General features: G+C 39.8%; 1 protein-coding gene across 10 annotated transcripts in view; it reads left to right on the top strand.

Moving 5' to 3' along the window:
* The window catches only part of ENPP2 (ectonucleotide pyrophosphatase/phosphodiesterase 2), a 100,652-nt gene that overhangs the window by 5,338 nt on the left and 74,215 nt on the right, over positions 1 to 21,099 (top strand). For 9 of the 10 annotated variants that reach the window (XM_037010853.2, XM_037010848.2, XM_037010850.2 and 6 more), the window contains exon 2: positions 20,097 to 20,199. In XM_037010853.2, the coding sequence (XP_036866748.1) occupies positions 20,097 to 20,199 (103 nt within the window). Of the gene's footprint in view, positions 1 to 19,676; positions 19,875 to 20,096; positions 20,200 to 21,099 lie in introns of those variants that run through there. The other variant, XM_037010854.2, reaches the window with a different exon arrangement.

Genomic DNA, 21,099 nt, shown 5'->3' with positions numbered 1-21,099 from the left:
TTATTTGGGTCAGGGGAAATGTGCAGAAATGGATATAAAATGTATTGTGCATGGGTCCTAAAAGTCAATTGCAAGTTGTTGGGTATGTGTATATGATGGGGAAACAGAAAGGTAGGGAGGAGTGAGAGGTTGAAAAGAAGGAGTGGAAGAAGGAGGGAGAGAGAAAGGGGAGGGAGAAAGGGGAGGGAAAAAGAGGAAGTGACAGAAAGGGAAAGTTAAATATGGGAGTTGTGGCTTCATATAGTTAAGGTTTAGGGCTTAAAAGTGAGGTGTTTCTTCTAAAATAATGTTAGGATTTATTAAAAGAGGTATAGGATATAGAATATGGAAGGTGATAGTCATTCTATCTGTATTGCGCAGACCACATTTAGAACAATTGTATCTAGTTCTGGGTGCTACACATTATTTTATTTGTATTTTTAAGCATTTGTGCCAGTCACTATGCTGGATGTTGATGATAACAGTGCTGAAAAAAATAAGCCTGCTTTCATGGAGTTCACAATATAGCAAATGTGCTAGATAAATAAGCAGGTAATTTTAATTTAATGTTTTACTTGTTTAATAGGAGAGGCTCGGGTCCATGTGGAACACTTAAGAAGTGATATTTAATCCACACTTAGTGGAACCAGGGTAGACTCTCTAGAGGAAGTGATGTTTAATCGAGATCCAAAGGCTGGGTTGGGGTTACCAGGGTGTAGGTGGTGGAGGGAAGAGGGTTCCAAGCATAGGTGGTTGTACTTTCAGTAGGCTGAGGGCAAGAGACCTGTTCAAGGAATGGAAAGAAGAGATACCAAGAGGTGAGGGAATGAGAGAGATGAACTAGAGTGGTGATAGGGGCTAGAACTTCATGTACTGGAGCTATAGTTGATCCTTAGGAGAATAGGGGGCTATCAGAGATTGTAAGCAGGGAAGTGCCACAATCAGTTTCGGGTTTTGGAAAGAATATTCTGGCTGCAGTATGGACAACAGGTTGGAGGGATGGTCAATAACAGGGAGAGAAAACCCCTTAAAAGGCATTGTGGTAATATAAGCAAGTAAGGATGATGTCCCCAACCAAGATGGTAACAGGAAGGTAAGAATGGAGCAAAAGAGATATAAAGCAGATAGTCACAAACTGCAGGAATGCTGTTGAAAGGATGGCTACACGACATTTAACCTGCAAAGAAGTTCTAGAGGCCTATGATATCTGCCTTTACATCTTTCACTCTCATGTGGAAGAGAGTTAGCATTGGGCTTGTCTCTGTGAGAAGGCGGAACGAGTGGGGCCAATGGGTGGTAGATACAAGGAGATAAATTTCAGCTCAATATAATGAAGACTTTTCTAGCAGAGCCGTTCCAAGGCAATGCATTCTTTGTTACAGAGATATTTAAATAAAAACAAAGGCTTGGTAACTATTCTTAGAAAAGTTGGAGAGGCAGGGATAGGGGTGGCCAGGCTGAAGGTCATCAGCATTTCCTTTTAGCCCCAAGATTCCAGGATTCCATGTATGAAGTTATGTCTCTTAGCTTGGCAGGTAATGCCCTCTGGGATGCAGCCCTCTGTGGGGCAGCCATGGCTGTTTTCCTTTTACCGACCAAGTGCAAGCCTGCTGTCTCCTAGTCGCTCTCACGAGCACCCGCTTTCACTCTCAAAAGGATCTAGTTTGAACAATAAATTGTATGGTCATCCATCCCCCTGACTTAATATTCCTCCCTCATTGTCCTCTGAGATCTTGATAGAAACCCTCTGAACTACTCATACCGAAATGAACAATTTGTTACTTTCAGGGAAAAATTGGCATTTTGGTGCATGTTTGTTTACTTACACCACTTTCTGTGCCAGGAAAACCCTCCTCTGCACCTTCTATCTGCCTCATTAAGAAAATATTTTTTATCAAGGCCTAACCTAAATCACATGCTGAGGCCTTCATCAAGCCTTGTTGTAACATCATAGGTTGCATTATAGGGTTGAGTACATAATTATGTATATAATATTTATTTATAATATTATACACACAAACATATACAGTAGAAGCCAAGAGCCCCCTGATCTGTTGTCTGCAAGCTGAAGAACCAAGAAAACTGGTGATGTAATTCAGTTCTGGTCCATAGAATTAGGGGGTTGATGGTATAAATCCCAGTCTAAGTCCAAAGGCCTGAGAAGCAGGAGTGCCCATGTCTAAGGGCAGAGAAGCTGGTCCTAGTGGAAGCAAAAAAGAGCAAATTTGCCCTTCTACCTTAATGTTCTGTTCCAGCCCTCCATGGATTGGATGATGCCCACCAGCCTTGATATCTAGAGGCCTATGATATCTGCCTTTGGTGAGCACCACATTCTTTATTCGACTTATTCAAATGCTAATCTCTTTCAGAAACATCCTCACAGACACCCCCAGCAATGTTTTACAGCTATCAAGGCATCCTTTAGCCTGATCAAAGTGTCACATGATTGACCATCATGAGGTCTTTACAGATGTAGTCAAGGTAAGGTGAGGACATCAGAGCGGGCCCTAATCCAGTATGAGGGGTGAATTATAAAAAGGGGAAATTTGTTATAGAAACACACATGGAGGGAAGCTGATGGGAAGAGACACAGGGAGGAGATGGCCATCTACAAACCGAGAAGAGAGCCTGAAACAGATCCTCCCTCAAAGGGGATAAAGTCTACCAACACCTTGACTTTGGACTCTAGTCTGCAGCACAAGGAGATAGCAAATTTCTGTTGCTTAAGCCATCCAGTTTGTGATCCTTTGCTATGACTTAATACAGATTTAAATTAATACAGATTTCATGAGAGCATAATTTTCCTAGCCTAGTTTCAGCTGGTAACACTCAGTACAGCATTATTTTGCTCTTCAGTCACCAGTGATTCTCCTGCTGTTTATTGGAATAATAGATGACAGTGTATTGCTGTTCACAGTTAGCACAACATTTTCATTTCCATTATCTCTTTTGACCGTGACCAAAGCAGAAGAGATGAGAATTCTTTTATCTATGTTTTAGCGTAGGACACAGCGGTTCAGAGAGAGTCAGTGAATTATCCAAGGTTGCACAGCTTGAAACTCAAACGTGAGCCTTTTGATACTGAATACTTTATTATTTTAATTAATGGAAACACAATGCTTTTCACCTTCATGGACAAGTCAAATATCATCATCCTTCTTTAAAGTCTGAAAAGGCATGGTTTGTGGTATGCTGAGCCGGATTTCTCCCTCACTCTCTTTTAATCCCTTGAGAATGATTTTATAATCCTACTTGTTGGAAGATAACTAATGTCTGAAGGCACCTACTCCTCCCATGTCTTCATTATCAAATATTTATCAGGAATTCAGGCGCCTGTGTTTATGTGTACAGAATATTTCTTCTTCACTCAGAAGCTTTGTTTCCTGACAAAATGAGCTTTCTCAGTACACAGTTTGATGATTGGCAAATCCAACCTCAAAACTTTGGACGTGTTGGATGTAATTAAGCTTTTCCATCATTAATACTGCTCAGATATTAATTCAACAGAGTGACGTGAGAGGCGCCTCACAATTTCCAGGAAGCTGCTTGACTTTAATCAGCAGAAACAAATGCAAGATTATTGCACTTTTTCCTTGGGTGACCTAAGCTTGTTCTTGGCATCCATGAGCACAGAGCACTGGCTGTCTCAGTGTTTCGGTGGCTTCCACCCATGGGACTTACTTATTAGTTTTGAACCTTGGGGATAATTCCATAAGAATGTAATTCTTTTCCTCCCTGAAAGAACAAAAGGTTGCTTAGGTTGGATTATTCTTGTCATGGGATAAAACCCATACTGTGGATATGTTCCCAAATTGTGGAATCACAGAGGGTCTATAGGTAGGGTTGTCCTATTTAGGAAAAGAACAAAAAACAAAACAGACAATAATAGCAATGCAAAATCCCACTTACGTTTCAATTTAAAAAAAACAACAAATACTTTTTTAGCATAAATATATCCTAAATATTGAAAATACTCAAAAAGTATCATCTCTGACAACCCTCCCTATAAGCTAGTACTAGGGTTACAGTGTTAATAATTTTTCAAAATTTCAAAAAAGATGAAAATTATACACATACCCAAGTAAGGCTTCCGAGGTTCCCAATAATGTGAAATTTCCTTGATATAGTTGGGATTTTTTTGACCCAGCTTGAAAGCACTGGTCATCTCATGCCAAAACCATAACTATACTTAGCTGTTTTTGATGACTTGTTTTCTAGGGGTCATGCGATGCACATGCATCATCTCATGTAATCCTCAGAACCAGGGATTGGCAAACTACAGCCTGCAGGGCACGTCTGGTCCCTACCTGTTTTATAAATAAAATTCTTTGGGAACACAACTACCCCCATTTGTTTCTGTATCATTTGTGGCTTTCCCACTGCAACAGCAAGTTGAGTACTTGTGACACTGGATCATTGTATGGCCTATAAGACCTAAAATATTTATTATCTGGCCCTTGACAGGAAAAACTTGCCTACACCTGCTCAAAACAACCCTTTGAAGGAGCTGCTGTTATTCCCATTTTTAGAATGAAAAAAAAAAAAAAAAGAAGGTCTGGAGAGGTTGAATAGCTGGGAGAGTTCTTGCAACTTTTTTCATTCAAATGAAGGCCTGTAGAATTCCAAAACTTCTGCTCTTAGTACATCTGATCTGAAAGCTGATTATCAGTTCCATTTGTCCCAAATGGGTTTAGCAATAGGGAAATGGGTTTGTCATTTTTTATTAAATATCCTTCGTGTTGAAGACATGGCAGATGGGATGATGTAGTGCTTTGATGCTCAGGCTCAGGAGCTCTGATGTTTAAGCCCCAGCTCTATCATACAATTTCTCTGTTCCTCAGTCTCTACCCCATAAAGTGCAGATGATGATAGCACCCCTTTGTGCGATCATTACTTGGATTGAATTAGATAATATCTGAAAAGAAATTAGAAGAGCACCTGGCATGTGGTTCACAAGACATTTGTTATTTTTATGTCAAATTATTATTTCAAAGTAGGGGTGAAATAAAGAGTTTGGAAAAGGTGGGACCGTCTGCTGTGGTTGGTTAACAGAATGCCTCAACTGGGAAGCTCACAGAGCACAGTGGCCCCTGCTTGTCAGATAGCAGCTGGGAAAGATGCTCTTCTAGCTTCCTTATAAGAGAGGTCTTTGGCTTGAGGGTGTCTTTCAGTCTTTGGCCGGCCACATTTGCCTTGGGTAGGCCTGTTGTGAGATGATCCAGGTTGTTCATCCAGTGCTTGCTGGATCCTACCTCTTTTACTATTACCCCTGATAATTATAGCCCTAGCATCCACTCCCATAGCTCCAAGTTGACTAAATACGTAGCCAGGCTGCCAGTGAAACAACCTTACTAAATACCACAAGGCAAGCAGTTTTCCTCAGGAACGTCTCAAACGGTAATTTGGTCCTTGGCAAAGCAAGAAAAAAAAATCAGTTTTTACCAGTATTTGTCACTCTGCAAAGCATATTCTGAGTATGGGATCACCAGGATCTAGAAAATTCTTGAGAACTCTGGCCTTGAGAACCAGGCTGGGGAGGATTGGCGGGAGACAGCCCCAGAACCCTGCTGCCATTTCACAGAGATTAAAAGCTGCAGGACAGTTGCCTGGTTCCTTTTCTCTTCTGTGTCAACCCTCCACACTGATTATATTTGCCTTCCTCCTTCTTCACCATCCTCTTCCTTGGTTAACATATTTAGCCAACATGAATTGAGTGTCTCTGTGTGCCAGGCACTGTGTTAGGTTCTGGAGGTAAAAGGGAAGGGACAGAGACCTGGTCTTACAGTCCAGTGGGACAGGGACACGTGCCAGGAGTTAGGGTGAGGACCTCAAGGCATAACAGTGGGGTGAGAGAGAGAATAATGAGGTTGGGGGGCAGTGGAGTCAGGGAAGGCCGCTCTCTCTGCTGAGAACTGAAGGCTCGAGGAGAGCAGTGACGTTGATGAATGACAGTTTGCAAACTCCACCAGCTAGTAAATGGCAGCACTGAAGTTTAAGCCTAGGTTTGCCTGACTCTAAGAACTGTTCACTTTTCACTAAATCTTAACAAAAAAAAGAACTATACTTTTTCTCAAAATGTTTACGTGTAGCTGTCCTGTACTCCCTTGAAGTGCCTTGAACAATAAGCAGGAAAATCATTCATTCACCGAACCTGGATCATTTGCTGTGGATTGGCCACAGTGTGCATGTAAGTGCAAAGTGCAGCTGTGAGCACGAGTGCTGAGGAGTGCTGAGAAAAGCATTGTTCGACAGGAGCTGGCGTGATGCAGCAAGTTGGCACGCTCCTAATTCATCACAATGCTGCCTTTACTCTGTAGGACTGACCCCCATTACAATGCAGGGCATGTGCATCCCACTTGTTTATTCCTTTCATTCTTAGACAAAAACAATCTAATAGAGGGGCAAACAAGTGCGTACAGGTTACGAGTCTGTCTGCTGGGGAGGTTAGGCTGTCCCCAGTAGGCTGGCTTTGCATCATGGCTCCAAGTGTCATTCAGCACTTTGGGGTCCAAGGGTGGTAGTGCCCTCAATGCTAATTAGACACTGCAACCCACTGCTAGGGGAGGTGGAAGGTCTGAACATTAAAACAGGCAGCCTCTTTCTTGGGTATTTAGATTTCCATCTGTCTGGGGAATGCAGCTGGTCCAGATATAGAAAGTTCAACACTTCCTATGCGCTTGTAGAACTTTCAGGAGATGATGGAGGTGCAATCCCTGTCCTCAAGGAACTTTCAGTTTAGTAAGAATTTCCGACATAACAAACTCAACAGAGGAGGTAAGGTATGATCAGGGTATTGAACCATTCAGACTGGGTTTCAATCCTCCCTCCACCACTTACTGTATACCCTTGAGCAAATTATGTCATCTTTCTGAGTTCTGGTTTCTTTACTCAAAAAATGGGATTCTATAACTACTTCATGCAATTGTATAACTACCTTAAAAGATGGTAACCATTATGATCATGATTGCTGTACTTAATATTATTATTATAAGAATATGGCAAATCTCTCTTCTAACACTGACAGGGTGACTTGCAGCAAATCATTCAAACTCTTCATCTGTAAAATAGGGTAATCCTAAGGGCCTTCTTTGTGCGGTGTAAGAGCTAACTGCATTCTCTCATCGCTCCCATCACTGCTTTATTCTTCATTCATAATCTTATGACTAATGGATGTATTTATATATTTTACTTTCTTTCCCATCCAACAAAATGTAAGCTCTTGGGTTACACAAGCAGGCATTTAGGTTCTTTTGTTAGTTGCTGGTGTTTTTTGTGCCTAAAACAATGCTTGGGACATCACAGATTCTCAATAAAATACTTACTGCAGAAATAGATGAATGAGCAAGTACAAGTAAATGAATGCTAAATTATACGTGAAATGTTTAGCAGGTGGTAGGTTCCTGGCACGAGGCAGGGTTTCTGTGCTTAGTGGCATTATTATGAGTAGAATATGGTGCATGCTGCAAGAGAAATCAATACAGGAATACGTTGCTCCCAGCTCCACCAGGCTGTGATCTTTGTTCTTAGTACTGGCATCTCATCAACTGTGTTGAGTTGGGTTGAACAACTGGGTCATTGTCAATAGTAAGGTCACATGAGATTAATTACAAAAAGAAGAGTTTCAGAATTTTTATAATTCTCAGAGAGAAGGGGAAACAGCTGCAGAAAGGGAGGGAGGACTGAGAAAAGGAGAAAACAGCATCCTTTGCAAAATATTTTGTCACATGAGGCCATAGGCTACAAGTCTGTGACCGAGATTTACCCAGTTCCAAACCTAGAAGGCATGCAAAACCAGCTGCATCAGTCAGATGATACAAAAAGAACCTGCAGTTGGTGCCAAAGTGAGAAGATGTCTTTTATGGAATCTGTTCTGTTTCTCAGTTGTTGAAGGCACTAGGGAAAAGTTCCTCAACTGCCCTCCAAATGTGAGGTTGGAGGAATTTCTTTTAAAAGTAATAAAACTAAACGTATCATAGCATAGTGGACTGTATCAAGAAGTACAAGCTGGACTTTAGTTAGACAGACCTGAGTTTGAATGAATTTGTGTGAACTTGGGCAAATTACTTAAACTTCTGTGAACTGCTATCAAAAAAAGAAACCAATATGTAATTTGCAAGATTGTTGAGAAATTATTACACCCAGTGTGATAATTTCTGTACATTGTCTGGCATATTCTAGGTGCTCAGTAGGTGGTAGCTCTTTTTATTTACAATTAACCTGACAGGGATTGTTTTACTTAATCCCCACAACAACCTTATGAGGGAAGTACTGGATTATTCCATTTTACATATGAGGAAATGGAGGTCTAAAGAGGTTTCCTACCTCAGTCAAGGCCACACAGCTAGTGAGCATCTGAGCCATGACTCTCACCAAGTCCAAGAGCCCAGGATTATAGTAATTAACAAGTTGTACAGAATTTCTCATTAGAGCAACAGAAGCTTAGGAGGACAGGACTTCTGCGTTCTCTTGCGTGGTACTCCGGTGGCAAGCTGAGGTCACTGGATTTCAACTTTGCAGCGGCTCTCTATTTACAAAGGATTATAAGAGACCTATAAGGCTGCAAAGGCAATGTAAGGTCAGCTTGTTTTATGCCTGTCTTCTAGACCTACCCAGGAGTAGTTAGCTTCATCTCGCTTAAGTCCATCAAATGATTTTGTGCAAGGTGTCTCTCTTTTTCTTCACCTAGCCTGACAGATGTTCCTTTTAATTGGCATACATTAAACTGCACATGCCGACTATCTTTCTGTCTATACCTACATGTATATTTCCTTCAGGAGAAGAAATAGTACGAACAAAGTCTGTATATGGATTCTTACCTCTCCTTTTGGTTTATTCAGAAAAGATAGAACCAAATTCTGTTTATCTAATTTGATTTGAGTAACTCTTTGCCAGTCATTACAGAGGGAGAACTTACTTCCCTAAGAGAACTTTGAGAGGAAGATAATAGATACCTAAAATAGGAAAGGACCTTAAATGTTATATTGCCAATCTCTCTCTAATTCAGATACTTTATAAAATTTTCTGACCAACATTGCCCAGACATTTCTTTAATAGTAACATGAGTTCATTATTCATAAGAGAACCCAGGCAGTATTGATTGCTAGAATGTTCCTCATATTATGAGATGAACCATGCTCCTCTGTAACCTCTAGTTTTGCCCAAGGAAGCACACATGAAATAAAACTCCTGTGTCTTGCATTGTCCTTCAAATACTGAGAAAGATAACCAAGCCCACCTTCTACTGTCATCCGTGTGAGGCACGGGTTCCTCAACCCCTGGCCATAAAGGGACTCATTAAATATCCATTCTCTAAACACCACTCAGAGTGAGCCTTTGGAAGCATAAATTGGATCATGACAATTCCCGACTCAAATCCCTCCAGTAACTTCTCATCACACCCAAAATGAAACACAGAGACCCCACTGTGACCAGTGAGGTTCCCCACGAACCAGCACCCTGTTGCCTCTTTGACATCACTGGCTGTGTTCCTTCTGGGAGACACAGAGTTCCTTCTGAGACTCCCTCCAGAATTTTGTTCTGAAGAAGTCCTCTCTTTAGAGAGACTTTCATTACCATCCAACTGAAAAGAGCTTCTCCCATTAACTCTGTTCTTTCACTCTGCTTTGGTTTCCTTATCATTTATCAACTACCTGACATTCTTTTATAGTTCTTTTTCCACTAGACTGTGGGACCCATTGGGAAGAGGCTTTATTCTGTTTTTGTTTTCGCATCCTCAATACCTTACACATACTAGGTGCTCAAGTTAATTCTTATTACAAAGAATTTTATCTGAAAGTAAAATAAAACAGGAATCCTGATGAAAGTAGTATGGCAGAGGCCCAAAAGGGTTCTGAAAGAGTCCCAGGAAATCCTCCTTATTTTTAGGAATGCAGAGGTTTCTTTACACAGAAGCTGGTTGAAATAGATTCACACCATGACTCAGACGATTCGGTCCTCCTGTTGTCTGGCTTGGAAGGTAACTGCTGTGGCTCTGGAGGCAGCTTTGAAGGCGCTGACCTGAGAGCTGATGATCAGGGTTTGTGTTTCTTTTCTGTGGGTCCAAAAACACCTTGGAACTTGCTTCACTGCAGGTATAATCACCAGCTCTTTCTTTTTTTAGCAGCATATTTTGAGATATCATTCATAAACCATAACACTCACCATTTTAAACTGTACATTTCAGTGGTTTTGATGCATTCAGAGATGTGCAAATATCAGTTATAATTTTAGAATATTTCCCTCACTCCCGCACAAGACTTCACATCCAAAAGTATTCACTCCCACATCACCTGACAGCCACTGATCTGCTTCCTTTCTCTATCGATTTGCCTAGTCTAGATATTTCTTATAAATGGAACACACAATATGTCATCTTTGTGTCTGACTTTTTTCGCTTAGCATGATGTTTTCAAGATTCACCCAGGTTACAGTATGTGTCAGGACTTCACTCCTTTTTATTGATGAATAATATTTAATTGTGTGGCTGTACCTCATTTTGTTTATCCATTCATCAGTTGATTATTCTGCTATGAACATTTGTGTACAAGGTTTTGTGTGGACATAGATGTTCAATTCTCTTGGGTGTACACTCAGGCGTGGAATTGCTGGGTCTTATGGTAACTCTGTTTCACATTTGGAGGAACCGACACATTGTTTTCCAAGTGGTTGCACCATTTTGCAAACCTATCAATAATATATGAAAGTTCCACTTTTTCTACATCTTTTCCAACACTTGTTATTTTCTGTCTTTTTTTTCTTTTTCCATTTATTTATATTTATACTGAGGTACATGAAATAAAATGCATAAATCTTACTGTACAGGTTGGTGAATTTTGACATGTGTTTATTATACTCATGTAAACATTGTCTTTTTAATTACAGCCATCCTGGTGAGTGTGAAGTGTTTCATTGCAGTTTTGGTTTGCGTTTTCCTAATGACTAGTGATGTTGAGCGTCTTTTCGTGTACTTATTGTTCATTTACATATCTTCTTTCTACAAATATCTATTATAACCCTATGTTCATTTCAAAAATTGGGTTATGTGTCTTTTTATTGATGAGTTGTAACAGTTTTTAAAAAAATATATATTCTGGATACTAGATTCTTATTTTTATATGATTTGTAAGTATTTTCTTCCATTTTGTGGAACATCTTTTTACTTTCTCGCCATCTTAACAGTAATGTCTTCCAATCCATGAACATGGATGTCTTTCCATTTATTTAGGCCTCCTATTATGTATTTCAATGTTGCTCTCTAGTTTTCAGTGTACAAGTTTCACACTTCTTTTGTTAAATTGATTAGTGAGTATTTGAGTTTTTTGATACTATTCTAAATGTAACTGTTTTCTTAATTTCATTTTAGATCATCCATTACTAGTGTCCAGAAATACAACTGATTTTAAAAATATATTTAGCTTGTATCGTGCAGCCTTCCTGAATTCATGTGTTAATTCTAACAATTTTTTAAATAGATTGATTAGGATTTTCTACACACAAGTTCATGCCATCTCTGAATAGTGATAGTTGTGTTTGTTCCCTTCTGATTAGAATGCCTTTTATTTGTTTTTCTTGCCTAACTGCCCTGGCTACAAGTGCAATGTTGAGTAGAAGTGGTGAGAGAAGACATCCTTGTGTTGTTCCCGATCTTAGGGGAAAAGCATTCAGTCTTTCACCGTTAAGTGTGGTGGTAGCTCTGAGATTTTCGTAGAAGTCTTACCAGGAAGAGGAAGTTCCCTTCCATTCCTAGTTTGCTGAATTCACTAGCTGTTGTTTGATTGCAAGGGGAATCACAGAAATGTGAGTTCTGCTTTCTCCCCAGGGTACTGTTGCTCTGCTAAGCATGTGACGAAGCCATTCCAGCAGTAAGCATAAACTTCCTTTTAGGTTTGCATTCAAACACATTTCTTGAGTTGGAGCTCAAAATCTTGGGACTTTCCAATCCAAATGGAACACCTTTATTATTGTAGCTGAAATGTGTGCCTTCACAGCTGTCTCCAGAATCACCCTACCCTTTGTCAAATAAGTGCTGCCCATTTTCTCTTCAGGTTAGAGAGAATGTGAAAAGGATGAAAAGGTTTGTAACGTTTCTAACTTTAATCTGCATATAATCTGTCCGTATGTAAAGGGAATTTTCCTAGAATCTGTGTTCCTCCTCAGCACGTTATGTGCCCAGAACTTTGCTAAATGCTGACAACATGATAGCAGATGACTCACTCAGTCTTTATCTTCTTATATATAGGAATGGCTGATATTTGTGTGTTTTCTATGTTTCAAGTGCTGAGCTACTCGCTTAATGTGCATTATATCATTTGGTCTTCATATCAACCCCCTGTGATAAGGACTATTACTATTTTTGTGAAAAGGAACCTGAGTTTTAGAGAAGTTTAGCAAGGTCTCGTGTTTGAGTGAGGCAGACCCAGGTGGGCTAGACTCCTGAATCCAGATGCTTAGTCTCTATACCATGTTGTTTCTTTCTCCTGCTCTCTGGGAATTTATGATCTTCTTGCTGAGACAAGAAATACTCAATAAAACAGGGAACACTAGAGGGATGAGAGAGAAATGAGTTGGGTAGAATCTATAGGTCCTTGAAATGGGGATGGTGTAGCAGGTACCTCAGTTGGAGAGGGGGTCTGTGTGAAGATGCTGAGCCTTGGGAAGGCTATGGATCAACTCAGATTTGGAAGAGCACCATGAGCGCAGGCAGCTGAGACTGGCATGATGGGTGTGGGTACTGGAGGAAAGGGCTTGACTGGAGAGTTTCTACCCCTCATCAGTGAGAGACCTGAGCTGGGGGCGATTTGGGTCAGGTTTGCTCTGTGTGTGTAGGTATCTGAATACTATAAAAACAGGGTTAGATTTAGAAAAGGTATTTAAATCATGAAATTCACTTCATTATTCATTGTTTTTGTTTTCTTCACAAATTGCTCTCCCTGAAATTCCAGGTCTCTTGAGAAGGGGCTGTAGGGAGAAGGGGGGTGTCTGGTTAGATGGGAACCTGGCTGTACACTCCCACCTAAAGTTGAGCAGCTCCAAATTTAGACATTGGCATTGGTATTCATTTTGGAATTTTATTTGAAAATAAGGCCTTAATGCTTAAAAAAGGGTTATAAACTACTGAGTTAGCCTGATAATCCTGCTTTACAGATGAAGAAACATGGGTTTGAAGTGACACATTTAGTTAGTAAGAGAGGAAGAATTCAAATTCAAATTCTGATTTCTTGATGCCAAGTACTTCATTTAACAAACATTTATTATCTGCCTTTTATATCCCAAGAAAGACACAAAGCTTTGTGGAGTGCAAGGATGATTGGTCCCTGCATTCAAAGAGATTACAAGGGATAGAGATGTCTAAAAAGAGATTATAGACAATATGGAACAAAGCAGAGTAGCCCATTGCTCTGGATGGGAAGTGCCAAATCAGGGGGTGCTTTGCAGAGGAGTGACACTTGACCTGAATTCTTCATGAATGTGTTGGAGTTTGCCAGGGAGATTATGTGGAGAAGGGCATTCGAGGCCAAAGCCATGAGGTATATTAGAGAAAGGAGGTGTGAGAAAGCACAACATAATAAAAAATAGCAAATATTTCTCTAATTAAGAAAGCTTGCCATTCATTAGGCATTCTTCTGTGCCACGCATTGTGCTAGGCAATTTGCATGGATTATTTCATTTAATACTCTTAAAAATCCTATGAGTTGGACACAGATGAGAAAACTGAGTCTTAGGATGGACAAGTAATTCACTCTTAAGGGTCATGTGAGGTTTCACAGTGAAGCAGTGGTGGAACCTGGATCTGAATCTGGGGAGCTTAATTTTAGATTTAGAGTCCTATGTGCCTTACTAAGTAGTTTGAATTTTATGCTCTAGGTCAGTGGTTCTCAAACTTGCATCAGAATCACTAGATAGACTTGTTAAAACATGAATTCTGGGCTCTATCTCCAAAATTTCTGATTCAGTAGATCTGAGGTAGGACCAAGGACTGGCATTTCTAGTAAGCTGCCAGGTGATTCCTAACCCTGTGAGTCCAGTGATCACACTTTGAGAACTTCTGGGATCTGGAGCCACTGGCAGGTTTTAGGTTTGGGAGGAAAATCATCAGATTTGCATTTTATGCAGAGCTCTCTGGGCAATTAATGGGAATGAATTACAGGTTGGATAAGAGCGGCCTCAATGAAATGATGTTTGAAGAGGGCAGAGAGTGCAAACAGGAAGAGCAGTTATGAGACGAACTTCTAATGTATGTCCAGATGGAGGAATCAATCTAAAAGTAGTCCCATTGGAAGATAATTTAGGCACTAATAGCACTCAGCCAGCTCTGATAAAGGATAGCAACAGTTATAATTATTAACTAGAACCTATAGACATAGTGTCTGATTAGAAACAAGAGATGAAAGGATAGTAGCAGTAGAAAAATTATTCTAAGGTTTTTATGAAAAGAAATGCAGTTGGGAGGGTGAACTGCTTGTTTAGTTAGCTGCGTTTTGGCCGTGAGGGATTGAGGCCCTCGTGTGGTGTAATGGAGAGACACCATGCTATAGTAAAAGAGGGCGAGGCTGACTGGGGACACCCCATTTCTAGACGTGACTCAATGTTTACCACCTTAGAGATGTCGCGTACTCTGGACCTCCATTTCTTCGTCTGCAAGTGGGGTTGGTAGATGCTTCTCAGCCTTCCTCTGTGAGACTGGATGAGTCCTCAGTCCTGTGGTGAAACTGTTGTTAAATCAGTTCTCTCTAGTCATACCCACCCATGTGTGCTCATATATTACATAGTCCAAATTACAAAGTAGACTCAAAGATGAAAATGCTGGCAAGCCATCTCGCCAAACTCTTAAGCCTTCTTCCATTTGCCTGGATACTCAGCATGCAGGTCTCAGAGTAGCTGGAGAGAAGTAGACTTAAGCTGAATTTTGAGTTTTAAAATGTTTTGTGACAGGCAAGAATCAGGAACAAAGCTGAGTTACTTCCCAGTGGTAATTTTTTTGTAAACTTCAATTATGAATAAATGTGTTTTCAGTGTTTAAAGTCCAAAATAACTTAAAATCAACTGCCTTTGATGGTTTTTAAAACTACTGATAAATATTTTAAAGCTATCAGCCATAGTCCTTACTTTCACTATTTAATTCTAGAGTGTTAACAAGTGGATACATATCTCCATGTCTTTTTTATAATGCAATTAAAACTTAAGACGTGACTTACTGAATATGTACTTGTTCATCATAATTGTTAAATATTCATGAACTCAGGAGTCACACTTCACACCTTCATGCCCCTTACACCTCTCCCCCCCCAATTCATTAACAAGCCTTTTTTCTAACTCTCCCTGTTTTCTTCCTCTCCACCATCATCCTAACCTTCTTGGTGCAAGGTGTTACTCTCTTTTGTCCAGATTACTGGCATCGTCTCCCAAATGATCTGCTGTATCCATTCTTGACATCCTCCAATTCATATCTACCCTGTACAGGGATTAGTGCTTCAAAATCTGATTTGACCTTCATGTACTTACGCCCTTTTAAGGATTTATATTGCTTTTAGGATATGACAGTACCACCTAACATGATCGGCGAGGCCCCACATGAACTGGCCTCTCCTAATCTCTCCAAGCTCATTTCACTCCATGCCCGCATTTGCTGTCCCTGCACTAGTCCAGCTGGTCATCTTGTGGATGTGCTGTGCCTCCAGCTTAACACAGATCCTTTGCACATCCTATTCTCTCTGTCTAGAATCTTTCCCTCCTGTCCTGTCTACTTCCAACTACCCTTCACATCACAGCCCAGCTGATACTCCACAAAGTCTTCCAAGACCCTCCTGACTAGATCAGTCCTGAATTTCATGTTCTCATAGCACCATTGACTAAGTACTTCTGTACTTACCACAGTTGCAATTTTGCTTTTATTTCTGTGTCTAGTTGATTAATAGGGAAGGCAGGAGACTATGTTTGGTTCAGCTCCCTATATAGTACTGGTGCTCAGAACAGTGCTTGCTACACGGTAGGAGCTAATGATCATTTGTGCAATGAATGAATATTCTTAGAGGACAGAGATTGTTCTGGTGTGGGGGCTTATGTTTAGATTCCATTGGGAGTAAATGTAAGACATAGAAGTTTGCAATGTAAATTGAAGTCATTGAAAGGTGTGACAGTGTTGATTTCAGCCTTCAATTGTATAATAACTAATAGCACAAATCCTTGTTTGCATTTGAATAGGCATATGCTATTTCTTCCCTGAAGAACCCCTCTGGGGCCATAGATTACCCATAAAACTTTGCACCTGTGGTTTAGAATCTTAAGTGGTATCTACTTTATACACATCTGCAGTCCTGGATTGTGGACTGAGCCGCAATTGAGTCAGCTTGTTATTCTATTAGCTGTCATAATTTTTTGCTCAATTAAGATTGCTAAATCCCTTTTGCAAAGACTGTTGTCCCTTTTTTATTCTGAATTTTCTAATAGCCTACAACTGCAGCAGAACTTAAAAAGATTATCTCAAAAACTTTTGTAATAATACATGTGGGTGCTATTTTCTTACTTTCCTAATGTGTGTGCTATAGTTACTCCTAAATGGTACTAATGAAAATCAGGTGCTCAGTAACTGTCTCACATCAAAGTCTCAGAACTATTCTAGAAACAGTGTTAAGTAAAATCAAGGCTCCATTATGCAGTTAATTCTGCATAATGAGAAACTAGATATAGAAAAATTTGAATCAGTCCATAAAAATTTCATAATTACTGCAGGAGGCAAGAATGACAACCCTCAGTTACATATCTTTCAAATCTCACAGCTGACCTCAAGCCCTCTTACCTTAATCAGGGCTTGGGAACAAGGATTCACAGAACCTTTTCATGAAAAGATAGACTGTGCATTTGTATAAATGCAACTACTGTATTGCAATTAAGCAATACACACACTACTGCTTTGTACCACCAGCAAAGTAAATAAAATACTGTTCTGCTTCTTACAGTTTGGAGATGATTCCCATGGGGAACAGCCATGGTTTGTCATTAAGAGGTCCAAACTTTAATGTCCAATTAATAGTGAATGCTATTCATAATATATTAAAATTATGTTATGCATTAGACCAAACAATTCAACATCAGGGCATAAACAAATTAATTCAGAGTAATTTATTCCAATGCTATTTCTCTCTATGTGGTCCTTACATTACTGGCATCAGAATAGCCTATTGTGCTGGTTTTTATCTGGCGCTCAAACTCCCCACTCCCTAGACCTAATGAATCAGAATCTTGGGGAGTAGGCCTTAAGCGTCAACATTTGAAACAAGCTTCCAAGGTGAGTCTTATATACAATAAAGCTTGAGGAGGAACCACAGAATGGTTTCTGGGGCCTGAGACTGTTAAAAGATTTAATAGTTCTGGGTTTTCTTCTGCCAGGGAGCAGTGTTTTCTGAAATATGACTGGATTAATAAATCATGCTGGAAGTTAATTTTAGTTTTTCTCATGTACTTTCTTATTTACTGATTTAACCACAGGTGGCCTTATTCCACAGTCTTAAAACACCAGAGCAGGTGAACTTTCTTAATCCAGTTTTGTTATAGAATGTTTGGATTATATTCCAGACATTTTAGTTGAGTTTCTAGACCCATGGTATGCATTATCAGACTTTTTGGTTTTCGTAGTTTAAGGTAATGAAGTATAATTGTATTTTGATGATGATATGATGCCTAAGGTAGGGTTTTAGCCATCCTCCTTACAGTTAATTTATAATAATGTCCTGTAGTAAAATTCTATTCAACTGTGGTTTGATGGTGTGTGTATGTGTGCACACACGTGCATTTGTGTGTGTGTGTTTTAATGAGTTCCGTATGCACAATGACCTGATAGAAGATAAAGTTCTTTGGCAGAATTGTTAAAATAAATAGTGGCTGAGCTCAAGCCTCTTAGATATTTGGTAACAAGTGCTGTACAGAAGCCAATTATGGATCAACTTGGCTATTACACTCAAGGCTTTTTCCAGTGCATAGCTACTCTGCATGTCAAAAAAATTAATGGATGATATTTATCTTCTGAGACTAATTATTTTCTCAAGGGGAGCCCTTATTGTCCTCAAGCTGGGTTTCAACAATCCATTGTCAGACAGAATCTAAAGTTGTTGGACCTCCTGCAAGGGCTAGGGAGGTGGGAGGGCAGGGGAGGTGGGTTTTTTACAACATTGGAACACTGTGGCATATGGTACAATTGTAAGATTGCCTTGACGTTTTCCTTTTTTGGTTTATAGTTTTCCTCTGTAAAAGCAAGCCTGCATCTTTAAATTTAACATAAATAGTATAAAAATCTTATATCGAGTTAACCTCTCTCCTGAGCCCTGCTAAATACCCAACTCCAAATCACTTCAGTATGGCACACAGACTAACGTAAGGGACTTCTATAGAAAAACTCGTAAGCCTGCCATCTCTGCGAGACTGCCAAGCTAAAAAGATTTTAGAAGGGCAACTTAAAGTTTGGCAGTGTGTTTTCTTTTTCTCAATTATCTGTTGCTCAAGCCTAGAATATATAATGAAACCCAGGCCTACTGTGCCATCCACTATAAACAAGTTTCTTGCTTTTGTGCTATCATGTTTTATTTGAGCAGAGCCACTGCTCCGTTAGTAATTTGTTGGATGGGAAGTGCTGTATTTGTTTACGTACATACACACACACACACGCGCGCGCTCTGTGCATGATTGATGGTCACTGGGCCTTGTGAGAGAAAAACTGAAGACAAGCCTTCTTCCCTCATTTGAATCCTAAAAACATACAATATTTAAGTAACTTTCAGATTTAGAGGCCTTGATTTCTCCTAGAAGTCTCCTGGTTGCCAAACAGCTTAGTAAAGAAACTTTAACATCATGATAGCCTCAAAGGACACAGTGTTTGGTGGCTAGATGATTTAACTGGGATATAATTCAGGAAACAATTATTTAAAGCTAAATTCTTGCTGCCGTTGAAATTTCCTTTGGAAATTCAATCACAAATAAAACTTCCTCATCCAATACCACTGTCCCTACCCCCCACACCAAAAAAAAAAAAAAAAAAAAAATCCCGAAACAAGCTGACAGCTTTTTGGGGAAGAAGAGGCAGAGAATGAAGTTATTTTGTCTCTTCTAAGAGGACAGAAAGACTTTATGCTGCTTAGCTGGCATCCCCAGTATTTTGATAAAAGTTACTTCTCTAAACTTGAACAGCAACATTGGGGAAAAAAATAATACTATCTCCTGGGTTAGTTACAATCTTGGGAGATTCTATCGTGAGAAATGTTTGAGAATTTGGGAGTAGCTGAGAATGTGGCAACAGGGACAGGGTCGTTGAAACTGCCAGAAAAATAAATAAATGGGAAAGACAGGAAAAGTTACTAGGTTTATAAATTATAGAACTTCCCTTGTTTTAAAAAAATAAAGTCTTGAGGTTGACTGCATTGAATAAGTATGTTGTAAACCTTAAAAGCTTGAAGCTGGTAGAAACCCTTTTACGGCTCTGTTTCATTTTTATAGGATAAAATACATTTGGTTTCTTTTTTAAAAACCGTGTTTTTGTGAGGGAAGGAAAATGAACATGCACTGTTACTGGCCACAGCAACGTAAGAAGCCCTCATGTTAGCAGAGGAAACCACATGAAAGTGCCTGTGTGTTAGGGGAGGGACCGATAAGGGGGTGGAGAAAAGGGCAGTGATGTTTCAAGCCTCTTATGCTCAGAGCTGCGATTTGTGAACGGACCGTGATGAAATCGAGCTGTGGCCAAATCAGAAAAGCCTGTCAACTGCCCAGGTGGGATTACTTGTAGTTAATAGACTGAACTCAGAGCCCCAAAAAGCAGTGCATTCAGTATAGGCAAAAGAGAACACACTGCAAAAGGCTTTCCAAGACCCTCGGCCATGGCTCGGACAAGCTCCCTCCACGTGTATCAGGTAGGAGAATGATGGAACCAGAGGGGAAAGGCTAGAGCTTCAGAATTAGCCCCTGGTTTTGGATTTGTCTTTTTGTTTTACAAATTAAGACAGAGCTTTATGGGGGCATTTTGGGAGTGATAGGATCAGCTGGTGATGTTGAAGTCATTTGAATTGCCTTCATATGATACAGTTTAGTCTTGTCCAGCTGTCTTTGACAACCCAATCTCTTTATTCCCTTAGGTAATCTCCCTGTTTACTTTTGCTGCTGGAGTCAATATCTGCTTAGGATTCACAGCACATCGAATTAAGAGGGCAGAAGGGTGGGATGAAGGCCCTCCTACAGGTAAGAGAAGCAGCTATTCACATTTTTCAATCCTTTAAAAACATTATATACTAGATAATCAGTATAAGCTCATTAAGAAATTGACCTTAAAATAATCCTGTGGTCTGACTAGTTTAGTCATAGCTTTCTCTGGAATACAACCAGCTCTGTGTATAATTCAGGTGAGAGAATGTTGTTTTAGAGAACATTTAGGACTGCTTCTGTGATAACTGGCTATTTAAATCTTTGTACTCTGAAATTTATAAATGTTAAGATAAAATTAAAACTTTTGCTAATAGACAAGGCTAAAATAGAATGGGGGAGGACAGGTGCTGGTTTAGTATTGGAGACACATGGTTTGGTTTACTGTCGTGTGACGTAGGATATAGTACCTGTCTTTAGGAAGTTCTGACCTAGGAAAAAAGAGGAAGGGAAGTAAAAAAGGCACTGAACTGTCTATGAAATTTGGAAATTTAGGACTATGAGATTAAGATTCACCTAAAGTAGGTAAAATGTAAAGGAGAGGAGGTGCTTAAAAGGGCTTACAGGATTGACTTGTGCTCATTGTCTTTTCATTTGGCATAAGGAAAGGTAAGTTACAAGAGTGTGCCTTGACTTAGCTAATAGAGCCAAAGTGAAAGAGTTTCCTTTTACAATACACTGCCCCATGAGCAGTATGGGGATTCTTATAAAGGAGCTCCTTGTGCAAACCGAGGGGGCTTAACTGACCAGGTCTTAAGTAATGAGTTGGTTAATTTCCTGGAAATTGGAGCTGCTGATGGTTTTATAAATAAAAATTACATATTAAGTAACGGGTACTCTAGGGGGCAATATTTTCTTGAGTTTCCCTGACATCTCAGCATGTTTGCCTTCCTGTGAATTTTGTATTTCTCTGTATTTCTTGACCTGGCTACTATAAAA

Source organism: Manis javanica, chromosome 2 (assembly GCF_040802235.1).
Source record: "Manis javanica isolate MJ-LG chromosome 2, MJ_LKY, whole genome shotgun sequence".
Lineage (NCBI taxonomy): Eukaryota > Metazoa > Chordata > Mammalia > Pholidota > Manidae > Manis > Manis javanica.
Note: the sequence above shows the minus strand (reverse complement) of the source record. Positions and strands in the feature narration are given on the sequence as shown.